General features: G+C 36.4%; 1 protein-coding gene and 1 long non-coding RNA gene across 8 annotated transcripts in view; both read right to left on the bottom strand.

Annotated features, from left to right (window-relative positions):
- Positions 1–15193, bottom strand: part of LOC144956276 (neo-calmodulin-like) — a 109534-nt gene that overhangs the window by 3262 nt on the left and 91079 nt on the right. For 5 of the 7 annotated variants that reach the window (XM_078886744.1, XM_078886745.1, XM_078886746.1 and 2 more), the window contains 2 exons: positions 15118–15193; positions 13359–13506 (listed from right to left, as the gene is read on the bottom strand). The exon at positions 15118–15193 is cut by the window's right edge and continues 34 nt beyond it. In XM_078886744.1, coding sequence (XP_078742870.1) covers positions 13359–13506; positions 15118–15193 — 224 coding nt within the window. Of the gene's footprint in view, positions 1–7246; positions 8401–13358; positions 13507–15117 lie in introns of those variants that run through there. The other 2 variants (XM_078886748.1, XM_078886743.1) reach the window with 1 other exon arrangement.
- Positions 20–3259, bottom strand: LOC144956277 (uncharacterized). The gene is made up of 2 exons (XR_013641930.1): positions 1936–3259; positions 20–954 (listed from the first exon to the last, which is right to left on the bottom strand). It is a non-coding gene; the product is annotated as an uncharacterized LOC144956277 (long non-coding RNA).

Below are 15193 nucleotides of genomic sequence, written 5' to 3'. Positions count from 1 at the left end.
CGTGAATGATGTTGTTTTTATGAAGTAATTGCAATTAAGACATGCACAACACTTTTACAAGTGAGTGGAGTCGAAGAAAAACATGTGCCAACAATACCTAGGATCATCTGATACAATTTGATAATGGTAACAATTGACTATATTTATGCTGATTCTCATTGATGCAATAATACCTTTCACGTGTAGAAAAACATTAGAAACAAAAAACAAAAAAAAAAAAACAAACAATAACAAAACATAATTCAAAACTTATTAAAATTAATCCGAGGCTCAGCTATAGTTAATTTTATGAATTAAAAGGCAAGAAAAAAGTTCCACTATCACTGAAATATTGTTTTAGAAATATGATTTTTTCTGATCAAAGCATGTGAACATATTCATTTACAAGAGAAGAACATATTATTCTGCTACGCTGTGAACATATAAATTCTCTACATCTGCTGCAAGTCTTTCTGAATTTTACATCATTTTTTTTCTTGGACATTTTTTGGATCTTCCCTTGTCGCATTCTTCCTCTTCCTGTTGTGCTGTTGATCTTATTCTCCCATCTTGCACTTGTACATTTTGTTCTTGTCCCTTCCTTGTACATATCACCACAAGAGTACTTTTCATTTTCTTAGTGAAAAAAATAGAATACTCCGGAGGCAGGCTTTTTCAATTTTCTTTGAATGCATGACATGGTTCTTTTGGATTTTATGAACTTTGATAGAATTCTTCCTATATGTGGAATTTTGTTCTTATTCCAAGCAGTGCATTCCTCCACAAACAATTTATTTTGGAAGTTGCCGACTTTTATTGTTTCTTCAGCTTCATCTACCTCAGATTCAGAATCGGTGGCATCTATTTCTGGATCTGGCTGCAGCAGAATCAGTGGCATTTCTTCATCAGTGATGCTTTCATTTGAAGAGCTTGTATCATTCCCATTCCAATGAAATGGTGAAATACCGCCAGTGTCTGAAGGATTAGAAGAAAAAAAATTATATTGGGAAGGAACACACAACTGGAAATGGCGATGAAAGAGAGAGAGGGAGAGAGAGAGAGAGAGAGAGAGAGAGAGAGAGAGAGAGAGAGAGAGAGAGAGAGGAAGAGAGAGAGAGAGAGAGAGGGGGGGGGAGAGTATTTTTGGGATGTGAGTATATTATTATTATTTTGAAAACTTTATTTTACTGGAATCCCCAATTGACAATTATTGTCATGTAGAAATAAAAGAAAACATCAACTATGAAAGTATCTGAGAGTAATGTGATTACAAAACAATGTAATTTTCTCGTTGTCTTCATGGAGTTGCTGTGATATGCTGAAAGTCACATCCAACAAGTCAGATAAAAGAGGTATAACTGTTCGATTTTTCATCTTAAAAAACGGCTTTTACTCTGAAGTCTTTGCAGCCAATAAATTCAAAAATTGATGAGTTGTTAATATTATTAATTTATACCTTCATCATTATCATCATGGGGGAAAATCATCCATTACCTGGAACTCGATTTGCAACAGGTCATCTTTATCTTGCATTATTAATTGCTGATATTCTGTCAATTCACTGGTTAAAGATAAGCTAATCTTACACCAACTTAATATTTATTTTACTATTTCACACAATAGAAACATACTTGATAATGCTGTTACTGTTTGGAGAAATGACATTCTAACAATCAGAATTGAAACTCAGATTCTCATTGGAGATCAGCATAATATTTTTCATAAAAGGTATCATGGGAGTGAAGAGAAATAACTTTAAACACACAACAAAAACAACCCCCCCCCAAAAAAAAAAAAAAACAAAAAAAAAACCCCACTTTATCCCGTTGTAACTAGCCAACAATGCAAACATATTAGATTTCATATGATGCCTGCTATTAATTCCGAGCTAACAACCATTACACAGATAAATGTAATAGGTACCATTCAGTTTTAAATAAATAGTAGGTGACATACCTTCCTCATGCTTCCTCTGGTTGCCCCAGCAGACTGCAACTCAATGTATATCTGAGCATTCAAACTGCCAAGGATTTTACACTTTCTCCATTCGTCGTGGTTTAAGGTCCAATGCAACATAATTTAGACCACACAACGGATGGCTGAAAATAACTAAAAACACCCAGCAACATACCATACAAATCATTTAGTTAGCAAATTCAAAAGCAATAATCAATACAATATGACTGAAACATAATGTAGACATTTAAGCTAATTTAGTTCACTTAGAGATTATATAACGGTACAAGAAAATAAATCACTTGTCATAAGAAGTTACAAACAACTCTGTGGTTAGGTAGGGTGCACACAAGAATAAAAGATAATCGAGAAGCGAAAGTAAGGAAGTATTTGAAGAAACCTTAAATTGAATATTAGCGCTTTCATTTATCCATTATTGATTCATCATTTCATATTTGGCGATTCTAGCTGGTACTACAATCATAAAATTAACGATACTATCGATTCATTTTTCGTTACATATGATAAGTGTCAGAATAATCTTCATACATCACATCTAATGAAAAAAAGTAATGAGTTAGTACTTACTTGTATTTTTCTTGATTAGAGTTGATGAAAAAGTAGGTAACTGAAACTGGCGCTCATCATATTGGACAGCAAACAGGAAACAAAATTACCAAGCCAATTATTGTAGATGTCATCTACTAGTAAGTTGTGGATCATATTGACACGACTATGTCACTAAATAAATAGATGCATAATGTCACAACAAAAACAACAAAATGATGTAAACTTATATTGCCTATATACATTTAATGAGAAGATATGATTTTAACTGCATTTTCCATAGTAAAATCATGGGGGATAAATGGCCCTCAAATAAGAAATAAATAGGACTTTCTAGTATTTTACTATGTGCAAGTCATGGGGGCCAAATGGACCCCAAATCAGGAAATAGGACTTTCTAGTATTTTTCTCTTTACAAGTCATGGGGGCCAAATGGACCCCAAATCAGAAAATAGGACTTTCTAGTATTTTTCTCTTTGCAAGTCATGGGGGCCAAATGGACCCCAAATCAGAAAATAGGACTTACTAGTATTTTTCTCTTTGCAAGTCATGGGGGCCAAATGGACTCCAAATCAGGAAATAGGACTTTCTATTTTAGTATGAAAATAGGGTTAATATGCGATGAGCAGCCGAGTGACTTTCATAGCTTGCTAAGTCACAATTAGATGAAAATGAGAAAAACATTATCTTACCATTTATTGGAAATTTCGTAATCCAAGAAAAAACTGATTTATATTTTTAATGATAAAAAAGCAAGCGCCCCCCCCCCCCCCCCCCCACGAATAAAACAATAGTATAACAACACCTTCCACTCCCCTCGCCCCCAAGAAAAATAAGAATTAAAAGAAGACGACTATTTTTTTCCAATTAATAAACAAAAGTTGAGAAGAAAGGAAAATGTATAAAATAACATTTCCGAAAAAAAACAAAATCCCAAACAATGAACGTTTCGGGCTCAAAACCCTTCTTCAGCTAATAACAAAAAAAAAAATTGATTGCATTATTTGCAGAATAAGGGTTTTGAGTTGAAACGTTGAGTTCTTGATATGAAGTTCTTCTTTTTATCTTTTCTTTTTGAATCTATTATAATTATATTATTCATTTTTGCTTATTACTTTTTACAGTACCCAGTTTCTAGCAGCTTAGCATGGCCCAAATAACAACATATAGTATAGCAGCTTTCTTTAAATAAATAATGACATGACATAGCAGAATTGGAAAACCACCTCCTTTTGATATACCTACATACACTCCATCCAGCACGGTTTCCTCGAACTAATACGCTTCAACAATCGTAACGTCACTTCCCTCATATTGACGCATGGTAACTTAGTAACTGGCTCTCTAAACTATCGGAACAATGGCGGACGCCGTATGAAATATTTCCCTGACGAGCATAAAAGCGTATCCAGAAGGGGAAAAAAACAACATTATAAATCTGATCATGTTTTTACGTTTACACATACTGATCACTAGACATATGAAAAGTTCTAGCCAGCATGAAGAATAAAAAGTACCGATTTTCTGTGTTTAGAACCACGATGGCCGCCGTTGCTGGGTGACGTGACATCAGACTATTGAATCCAATTCAGATGAACTAAGTAGAGGTGGCTTGTTGACGGCCACATAACATGGTAGATGTTTTACAACTATCTAGCTATCGTTCGGGTACGAAGCGAAGACCATACCGCTGAGGCCACTCCCCCCCCCCCCCCCCCCCCCCCCCCCCGAATCAGATGTCATGGCAATGTACGTTTTCCTCGGAACTACGGTTTCCTCGTTGAACGTTTTTCCATGTCCCGAGGAGTTCGAGGAGGAAATCGTTCTGGAACTGGAGTGTAGTCTTTTATCGTCTCTCTTTTAAGCATTGTTAGGGTAAGAATGACTTTGAAATTAATATTCAAATATCAAAATATAATATTTTTTTTTTTTTTTACAAAGTAAGGCGTATTCATACGAATCTTGTTATTTGTAACAACAACATTGTAAATACTGACTGAGTTTGATGAGATATAATGTGTAGTGTGTGGAAAAGTGTTGGGTGGAAACAAAGAATAACATTATCACGTGGTCAGAGAGCCAAACTCGGTATCCAGTATTTGATACGACACCCATCGCCTTGCTGAGAGAGGGAGAGAGAGAGAGAGAGAGAGATAGAGAGAGATAGAGAGAGAGAGAGAGAGAGAGAGAGAGAGAGAGAGAGATCGGCGAGGAGGCGCACTAACCACTTAACTATCTAGCCAATGACATAAAACTGATAGAGAGACTAGAGGTCCGTGTAACAGATGGTCTGTTCCTATTTTTGTCACCTGATTACCAAATACATTTGAGGCTGCGCCAAAAGGCCGTTATTGTGACCTTCCCCACGAAAAAAAAAATTCTCAAATACTAAGTATTCTTTGATAAGTAATTTTAGATTTTACATTGCCGTATTGATATATTTTCCCTTCATTCAAAGTTGTGTAAAACTGTCCGTGAATGAAATGACACAATGCAGTGTCGAGAATGTATGGACAAAGTTTCTGTCCCCAATTTTTCAGCAATTCCATTGGAGCTAGATTTTGTTTGTTTGTTTTTTTTAAATTTTTTGTTTGTTTGGTGTTTTGTTTTTGTTTTTGTTTTACATTATTCAACGATAGAAATAAATGAAAACTATTTTTTCCCCTTAGCTTTTCCAAATAGCGTATTCCGTAATTGAGCATTTTTGTGGTGACCATCGCAAAGACGACATTTTGGTTATACATCCTCATTGATTGACTTATTTTAACGTGTAGTAATGGACAAAATTCTACATTGTATTGAGTTTAGCTGTAAATCCATTAGTGTACAACAATTAGACCATAACAATTTGAGTTATCAAGCCGACTTGTAAAGTAAGTAAGTAAGTAGTAGTGAGCGTTAGCCTAATCAGTAAAGTAAAAGTATATATTAGTATTGGTACGTTTTTTTTTGTCAGAGGAGAATCACAACGGCAAAAGATTTGCTTTCAATAACAACAGAAACAATAACAAAATGATAATTTAAAAAAAACAAAAACATCACGTGATTTTGTATTGTAATCGACGAGATCAGTTGGAAAATAATCGATATGAACAATGAGCTAAAAATGAAATATTTTACATTATCGATATGATCAAAGTCAGATGTATAATCAGTTCTCATCTCATACAAGGCAATCATTTATTGTTATCGACCACAACCGATTATCATTATCATTATCAAAATTGAAGAAAAAATATTACATCGATATTTGTAAAAAAGTAATAATAATAAAAACATTAAAAATAGAAATAGAAAAAAGATTGACGAAGGCCTCGATGTTTGACAAGGTCACAACACTCCTGCATAAATTGCTTGAATCAACGAGATGTCTTTGTGTTTGTTGTTGACGACAAGGTGGGGAGTACCACAGGGAGTGGTCTTCGCTGGCTGTCTATTTATACCTGCTCAACAGTTCGTCTGTATATATTTTATCTATATATTTGTATGAATTGTATTGTTGACGAAGTAGGGAGCCATAAAGTTCAAGGCAGTACTACAAGGAATCGTCCTCGGTGGTTGTCCATGTATATTTCTTCAGAAAAGTGGGTGGAGTAGGCACTTATGTTGATAACTACAAGAAATGAAGTGAGTAGGAAAGTGCCAGAAGACAATAGAGAATAAAAACTTCGCGACGGTGATGGAGGCTCGAACCTGCAATCTAGTGCCGCGCTGAAGACCGGTCTGGACCGCGGTCCGACGGTCTTTTAGCTGTGAACCGAAGACCGTCTCAGAGGGGAAGACCGGCGGCGGTCCTCACTTCTTATCACCTTTCAACTAGTGCGGGGCGGTCCTTGCAAGGACCACGGTCCTACGGTCTCGCGCCATAGCCTACTACTTCCCCAGCGATTCGTTGCTTCGGTTGCCTATCTTCCACCAATCACCACCCATCCCACTTAATTAATCGCACCCACCCCCTTTGCCATACATTAAACGACACAGACGACCATACAGGCAGACAACCACCAACCTCCACTCCGCAAACCGCCCTTTCGTGTGTGAGATGGGGGGAACAGGAGGCGCACGCCTTGGACGATTCCATTATACGGGGTAAATTTCAAAATTTACTACACCATAATGATCGCAATGACAATGATCTATGGTGAAGGCATGACCCCTCTTCTCTAATGGGTTATTGTTTGAAATGTATGTGACTACAAAAGATGTGTGTGTTTGTGTGTGTGTGTGTGTGTGTGTGTGTGTGTGTGTCGAACCTAGCAAGTAGCAAATCCGATTTTTTGTTTTCTTTTGTCCATCTCTTGTCACCACTCCTTTCTATCGCAGTGTTGTCATTTAAAATAATACAATAATATTAAAATTTCGTTTGGTGTTTTTACTAATCAAATAATATGAGTTTCATTAGTTTCTTCCTTCCAAAAAACCCAGTTATAACGTCTGAATTTTAAAAAAGTCCAATAGAATATTTGGGGACCCCGATAGCTCAGTTGATTGAGCACTCTCTTTATACGCAAAGGGCCAGAGATCGATCCCGGGTGCAGTCGATTTTTTTCTGAATCCCTGTCTACTCAGCAATGAATGGGTAGCTGAGTTTGTTAGATCTGGCGAAAAGTCACCATCGACCCCTCTTATCACCTCATCCACCCCTCTTATTATAACTTCACGTCTCTCTCTTACTCTTCAATGCTCGCTGCCCTCTAATGTGTGTGTGTGGGGGGGGGGGGGGGGAGGGGGGGGGTAGGAGTTGCGTGTGTGTATCAACGCCACGAACAACTCGATCAACGCCTTGGGCGATGCCATTATCTCCGTTAATGGGGATAAATTTCAAATTTTATTAAATTATCGAAGTAACAATGAAGTACGGTGAGCAAATAAAGAAGGCATCACCCCTCTTCTCTAATTAGGTTACAATTTGAAATGAGTGTGACTACTCCGTGTGTTTTACTCCTGTAGGCCACGGTTTTCATCGTGTAGCGGTCTTTAACGGTTCAAGAATGAACGATCCCACGCTCTAAAAGGTCAAACCGGTTCGAATTTCCAACAGTCTCTCAGGAATGTTCAATGTCGAAAAGGACCGGTCCTTGCGGTCTTCATTTCCCAAGGACCGTAGGACCGTGGTCCTTAAGCTTGCCAAGGACCGCCCCGCACTACTGCAATCATACTTGTACGACAACTCCGCCTGGCTGGGGAGATCGTGACTCTACCGTATGAGCTATGTTGCGAAGTTTTTATTCTCTGTTGTCGTCTGGCACTTTTCTATTCACTTCATTTCTTGCTATGTATTAACCTGTTCCACAGTTCGTATGCATCTATCTATCAGAATGAATTGTATTGTTGTTGACACGATGGAGAGCAATAGACTTCTAAAAGTTGTCTTCGGTGGTTGTTTATTTATATCTTCCCCACAGTCCGTCTGTTTAACTGTATGATCTGTATTGTTATTGACAAAGTGGGGAGTCTTAGGTGGGATACCACAAGGATCTGTTCTAGGTGGTTGTCTTTTTATGTTTCCTCTACCGTTTGTCTGTCTATGTAATCGTAGCTTTCGTGAACTTGAAACCTGACGCTTTCCTAAAACATCACGTCACAGAACAAGGCGGCGATCACCAAGACAAAAAGTCAGGAGTTGTAGTTAGTGCTACTCAAGAAAACTATCGACCCCATTGGTTGTGCTAGTGAATACAACTCACTGTTTACTTTCTCTTGGTGTTCTCGCGCCTTATATTGTGATGCATTTTTTTTTAATAGCGGGGAGTGGGGGGGGGGGGGGGTCTACGTTATAACTGCTTTTTATATATATTTTGGTGTCTGCCTGTTTGACTGTGTTTACGTCTGCCGTTTTTGTTGTCTTTCTGATGACTGTCTATTTATTGGCAGATTCCAGCCAGATTTTGATGAATTCTGCGGACAATGAGAAATAGTATTGAGAATTATTATTATTATTAATATCATCATCGTCATCATCATCATCATCATCATCATCATCATCATCATCATCATCATCATCATCATCATCATCATCATCATCATCATCATCATCAATCATCATCACATTATTATTATTATTATTATTATTATTATTATTATTATTATTATTATTATTATTATTATTATTATTATTATTATTATTATTATTATTTTTATCATTATTATTATTATTATTATTATTATTATTATTATTATTATTATTATTATTATTATTATTATTATTATTATTATTATTATTATTATTATTCGGATTCTAGCACGCTTTTAGGCTTCTCCAGAAAGTCGATAGAATCCGGCGAGTACTCTATGTGAAGTACGGTTTTCTGAGACAAATTATTTCCGTTTTCCCATTCAAAGATAGAGTGGATTCTTTCCTCTAGAATGTCTCTCGGCCGACGTGGACTCGTTTGCAGGTCTGATAACCCAATTCCTCATGGAAATCTAAAAAAATGACGCAAAATATTGTCCATTACAACAATGTTAAACAGGCCCATAAGTGGGTTCAGATGTCAGACCTGCATATATGTACACGTCGCTCTCGACCTATTATTTGATTGTGAATAAACATCAATTTGATGTACATTTGGGTACACGCTTGAGTCAATGAATAGATCGTAAGCTCTTGGCTAAGAAGCTCACAGCATGGCTATCCTGAAGTATAACGGACCAACACACGAAATCTTGAACGTTTATAGATAGAACGAAGTTAGTTGACGTAACTCAGATCTTTGTTATTGTTTTTGCAATCCGCGTTTATGGGCAATTCTCACTAAACTATTAATCAGACTATAAATGTTCATGGTTACACACAGTTTTGTGTGTTGGTCCGTTATACCTCCGGATGGCAATGTTCTGAACTTCTTAGCCAATCGCATACTATCTATAGTCTAGTTAATACACAGTTTAGTGAGAATTACTCATAACCGCAGATGGCAAAAAACAATAACAAAGACCTAAGTGTCGTCAACTTCATTCTATCTATAGATAGAATGCGCTTGGCCAAGGAGTTCACAACATTGCCATCCGGAAGTAAAACGGACCAACACACAAACTATGTGTAACCACGAACTTTTATAGTCTGGTTAATACAGTTTAGTGAGAACAACTCACAAACGCGGATGGCAAAAACAATAACAAAGGCCTGACGTCATCTGCATACTATCTATAGGCAAAGCCATTTCAATCTAGCTCATGGCGGGAAAAGGAAATATGGAATTACACTCCAGCACGGTATCCTCGAACTCCTCGGGACACGCAAAAAACGGTCAATGAAACTGTAGTTCGTGTGTATTACAGGGTAGGTACTGCATACACACATACATTTGCAGTGTAGATAGATACACACGTTACACACTCAAGTAACTGTCAATATCTCAGTAAGTCATTTGTGGTCGAAATTTAAAAAAAACCCCCAAAACTTTAATTATTTTTTAAAAATAAGCTGGCTGGGTGAAATAGGATTCAGTAGTCGTAACGTCACTTCCTTCCTAATGACCCATGGTAACTTAGTAACACTGGCTCTAAATTATCGGAACAATGGCGGACGCCCGTATGAAAAATTTCTCCGGCGAGCATAAAAGCGTTTCCAGAGGAAAAAAAAACACATAAATTTGATAATGTTTTGACTTTTACACATTCTGATCACAAGGCATACGAAAAGGGTACGAAAAGTTCTAGCTAGCATGAAGAATAAAAAGTAATGATTTTCTTTGTTTAGAACCAAGATGGCCGCCGTTGCGCGTGACATCAGACTACGAATCGTATTAGTTTGAGGAAAGAATGGAATGATAACAAAGAATGATGAGGAAAAAATTTGGGACATTCGAATGAGTTCTAGGAAATGGCGTGTTTCACTGAGTGTAGAAAGATTTAACAACTAGACAACACAGGTGAGTAGCAATCTATCGCCCTTAAAAAAAAGCCCCAACCCCTCCCCCACCAAAAAAAAAAACAAAAAAAAAAACAAAAACAAAAAAAACAAAAAAAAAAAACAAAAAAAAAACAAAAACACACACACACACAAAAAAGAAAAAAAAAAGAACAATATCCAATCGGAAGAAATGTCTCAAAAAATGAATAACATTAATCTTTTCACAAGAGTGTTTAAGACTTCTTCATACTCTATAATTTACTCAGCATTAATACAATAACTTTTTAAAAAAAAGTAGTCCTTCAGAGCCATGAAGCCCATAGAGCCGGAGTATATTCCGGTTTCTAGTAATTGCTTGTTACCCTTTGAATAGGACAATAGTTTATCGCAAAGTACTTTCCGCCACAATCACTGCTGGGTTGACAGTGGGTCAGAAAAAAACAATAATCTCGATTTCACCCAGGATGGATTTTGAAACCTTTGCGTGTAAAGCGAGTACTCTACCCACTGAGCTATCGGCTTTAAAACACCAACATTTAATTGTCACAATAAATTAGAAATTTTCGAAGCAAATTTTCATTAACCCTCTCCTTATCAGCTGCATAAAAATTGTCACATTTGTTACGACACAATATAGGGAATGAGATTAGCGGAAGAGTATCGTCCCTTGATTGGAAGTCACGAGCGGAAAAGTTATTAGAGAGAGAACGTCATGTTGGTTGTGCGGCATGAGGCACTTCACCGAAAGCGAGGACGAGAGAGACGCATGCGCAAAACCATTTTGACGTTCTCTCTGTAAAGTGACGTCCAATCAAGGGACGCTACTCTTCCGCTAATCTCATTCCCTATATGCATTTTTCTCATTCAGATATATTTTGTACATCACAAACTTTGAAGAATGATCTGTTGTTTTTTTTTATTAATAACAACATATTTTTTTTTATAGAGAGCTTTTTTGAGTTTAAAGAAGCAATTTTTCGGCTGGGTAAGCCTGTCATTTTTGGAAAATACTGAAAATCATCGGTAAGAGATTTAACCAAACATTTTAAATCTAGAAGCGATACGTGAAAATAAAAATAAAAACTTGGCATTGAGATGACAGAATTTTGATTTCATTCATGCAGCCACGATGAAGGGTTAACTCACTCAATCCTAGAGATTTTTGCTACTTTTCAAAATGGGAAAAATGTATTAAAATCAGCATATACATAAATAGTTTTATTCAACTACCGTTAGCATGTAAAAACTAAAAACATTAGCTTTGATACTATGCCTATAATTTGTCTCAGAAAAATGTAATAAATAGGCATGGCGGTAAAAGTAACCCCGGGTAAACTATGGATATAGTCGGTGTTAGGGTTGAGTGAGTTAATGAATAACTACTCCACGAATATACTCGTACCTAGTCATTCGACTTTTTGTTTCAACAGGAAGAAATAAAAACCTATGATTGCTTTGGCTCCTCCTCATCGGGTGTTAACTCTCTCCTGACCAGACATTTTCAGGATTTTCCCCAAAACTTCACACCCAACTAACACAAAATGGATTTTTCATTACTCAAACACAATAGCAGTAAGTTCTTGCGATAAATCATTTCTTTAGCAAAATATACTCTACAACACACTGTTCATTTTCTTTAAATATTATGATGAACAAAAGAAATTAGAATAAGAAAAATGTTGGTTGTATCGTAACGAATGTGACGATTTTCCTATAGTTGGTAAGGAGAGGGTTAAAAGGTAAATATTGGATGGAGATTCAATTATAAAATAATATTTGATTATGTTTTTGGCATTTGGCATTTTCTTGAGTGTATTTGGTTTTGGTATGAGTCATGAAGGCAAGCAAGATAATTATAATTATATTTAAATGTAAGCACAAAAATTGAATTAACCTATCGATTCCTGAATAAATGAATAAATGATTATTTAGTGAGCAGATTAATAACCAAAGAAAAGGATATAAAAAGCATGGTTTTCCTAAGCCTAGAATATATATAAATAGATAAATAGATTGATAGATTAGAAAGGTAGATAAGATTGAGAGATATATTGAAATAGATAGAGAGAGAAAGAAAGAAAGAGAAAGAGAGAGATAGAGAGAGAGAGAGAGAGAGAGAGAGAGAGAGAGAGAGAGAGAGAAAGAGAGAGAGAGAGAGAGAGAGGGAGAGAGAGAGAGAGAGAGGGAGAGAGAGAGAGAGAGAGAGAGAGAGAGAGAGAGAGAGAGAGAGAGAGAGAGAGGGGGGGGGAGAGGTAACAGAAAGATGCTCAATGACCAATCCATGAATCGCCCGCTTACAATAGAAATGTCATTCTATTTGTACAATCTGGAAAACCGACCAATTCATCAATCTAGCTTTAACTATATTATGTCAGTCAACTATTTATTGAATAAGTAAATAACCGATCAATCAATTAATCAATATACTAATCACTCACCCCCTCCCCCAATCAATATATCGATCAATTCATCAATCCATCAATGCACTAATCAATCCATCAATAAACTATTCAATCCATCAATATACTAATCAATCCATCAATATACTAATCAATCCATCAATATACTATTCAATCCATCAATATACTAATCAATCCATCAATATACTAATCAATCCATCAATATACTATTCAATCCATCAATATACTATTCAATCCTTCAATATACTAATCAGTCCATCAATATACTAATCAATCCATCAATATACTAATCAATCCATCAATATACTAATCAATCCATCAATATACTAATCAATCCATCAATATACTAATAAATCCATCAATATACTAATCAATCCATCAATATACTAATCAATCCATCAATATACTATTCAATCCATCTATATACTAATCAATCCATCAATATACTAATCAATCCATCAATATACTAATCAATCCATCAATATACCAATCAATCCATCAATATACTAATCAATCCATCAATATACTAATCAATCCATCAATATACTAATCAACCAATCCATCAATCTATCAATACATACCATCATAGTTAATCTTCCCATCCTTGTCCACATCTGCCTCCCTCATCATATCCGATAGCTCTTTGTCCGTCAACGGTTCCCCTAGGGTTTTCATGGCAGATTTCAATTCTTTGGCATCGATAACACCGTCACCGTTCTTGTCAAATACCTGGAATCAATCAAATCATTGATCAATAACGAGTAATATATACCAGCTTTTTAAAAATAAGAGCAAAATAGAGCTGAACGTTTCGGGCTCAAACACTTTGTTCACCAAACAGCAAAAATATTAATTTAAAAAAGTGGGATTTTATAGATAGTATGCACGTAGCTAAGAAGCTCATAACATTGCCATCCGGAAGTATAACGGACCAACACACAAAACAATGTATAACCTTAAACGTTTATAGTCTGGTTAATACAGTTTAGTGAGAATTACTCACAAACGCGGATGGCAAAAAACAATAACAAAGGCCCGAATGACATCATCTACGTTCTATATCTATATAGCGCAATATCCACTAAACAAGCTCAAAGCGCTTTACAAGAGTCCCTGGCCAACAACAACACTTTATATGTAGAACGAGATGTGACGCCTGTTAGGCGTTATTACAATTATTTTTTTTTTCGACAGAGGCAACGCTGTTGACGGCCAGGTACTCATTTTACACATGAGTACGGTGAGAGAATGTAAGTAAAGAGCCTTTTCCAAGGAGTCACAACTATGCGCCGAGCGAGACTTTAACCCAAGACCTTCCGATCCGAAAGCGAGTGTCAAACCACAAGACTACATAGCCGCATATTTAGGTCGGTCATTGTTTCACGTCAAATTCAAATAAACGTGAGAATGTTTGTTTTTTTTTTGGTCAAAATAAATGATGACCGTCACGTTCTTTCTAAATCAAAGTGTACTTTTTTGAAGGTCTGATAACTCAATTATTTAGTTATGGGCTCATTGTTGTATTGGAAATACGCTCACTCTCAAACCAACACAAAATAGTATTATTACAGCAATGTTGAAATAATCCCATAATAGGATTCAATAGTCTGATGTCACGTCGCCCAGCAACGGCGGCCATCGTGGTTCTAAACAAAGAAAATCGGTACTTTTTATTCTTCATGCTGGCTAGAACTTTTTCACAAGTCATGTGATCAAAATGTATAAAGTCAAAACATGATCAGATTCATAACGTTTTTCTTCTCTGGATATACTTTTATGTTCGTCGGAGAAGTATTTCATAAGGGCGTCCCCCATATTCCCGATAGTTTAGAACCAGTTGCTAAGTTACTTTGCGTCATTACGAGGGAAGTAGTAGAGCTCAAGGAATCAATAAGTTATTTCAATGGTTGAACTATGGAATACAACTCACGATTTGTTTTCTTTTGTTGCAAAAGACTGGCATTTCGACATCATTTTTTTGGTTAGTGTCAGGCTATAGATAGTATGCAGATGACGTCACTCAGGCCTTTGTTATTGTTTTTGCCATCCGCGTTTGTGAGTTGTTCTCACTAAACTGTATTAACCAGACTATAAAAGTTCATGGTTACACAGAGTTTGTGTGTTGGTCCGTTATACTTCCGGATGGCAATGTTGTGAACTCCTTGGCCAAGCGCATTCTATCTATAACTTTACGATGGCTACGCTAATACACACACACACACACACACACATACACACATACACATATATACACACACGTACACACATACACACACATACACAAGTACACACACAATGACACACACACACACATACACACACAATGACACAGACACCAACCTGAAATGCCATACGTATGGCCCGTTCCTGTTCTTGAGGACTTTCCTCTGACCGTCTCATCTCTTCCTGCATGAAG

This window comes from Berghia stephanieae, chromosome 11, assembly GCF_034508935.2.
Source record: "Berghia stephanieae isolate SIO BIC M18660-M18661 chromosome 11, UCSD_Bste_1.3, whole genome shotgun sequence".
NCBI classification, from domain to species: Eukaryota; Metazoa; Mollusca; class Gastropoda; order Nudibranchia; family Aeolidiidae; genus Berghia; species Berghia stephanieae.
The sequence above is the reverse complement of the archived record's forward strand: the minus strand, read 5'-3'. Positions and strand labels throughout refer to the sequence as shown.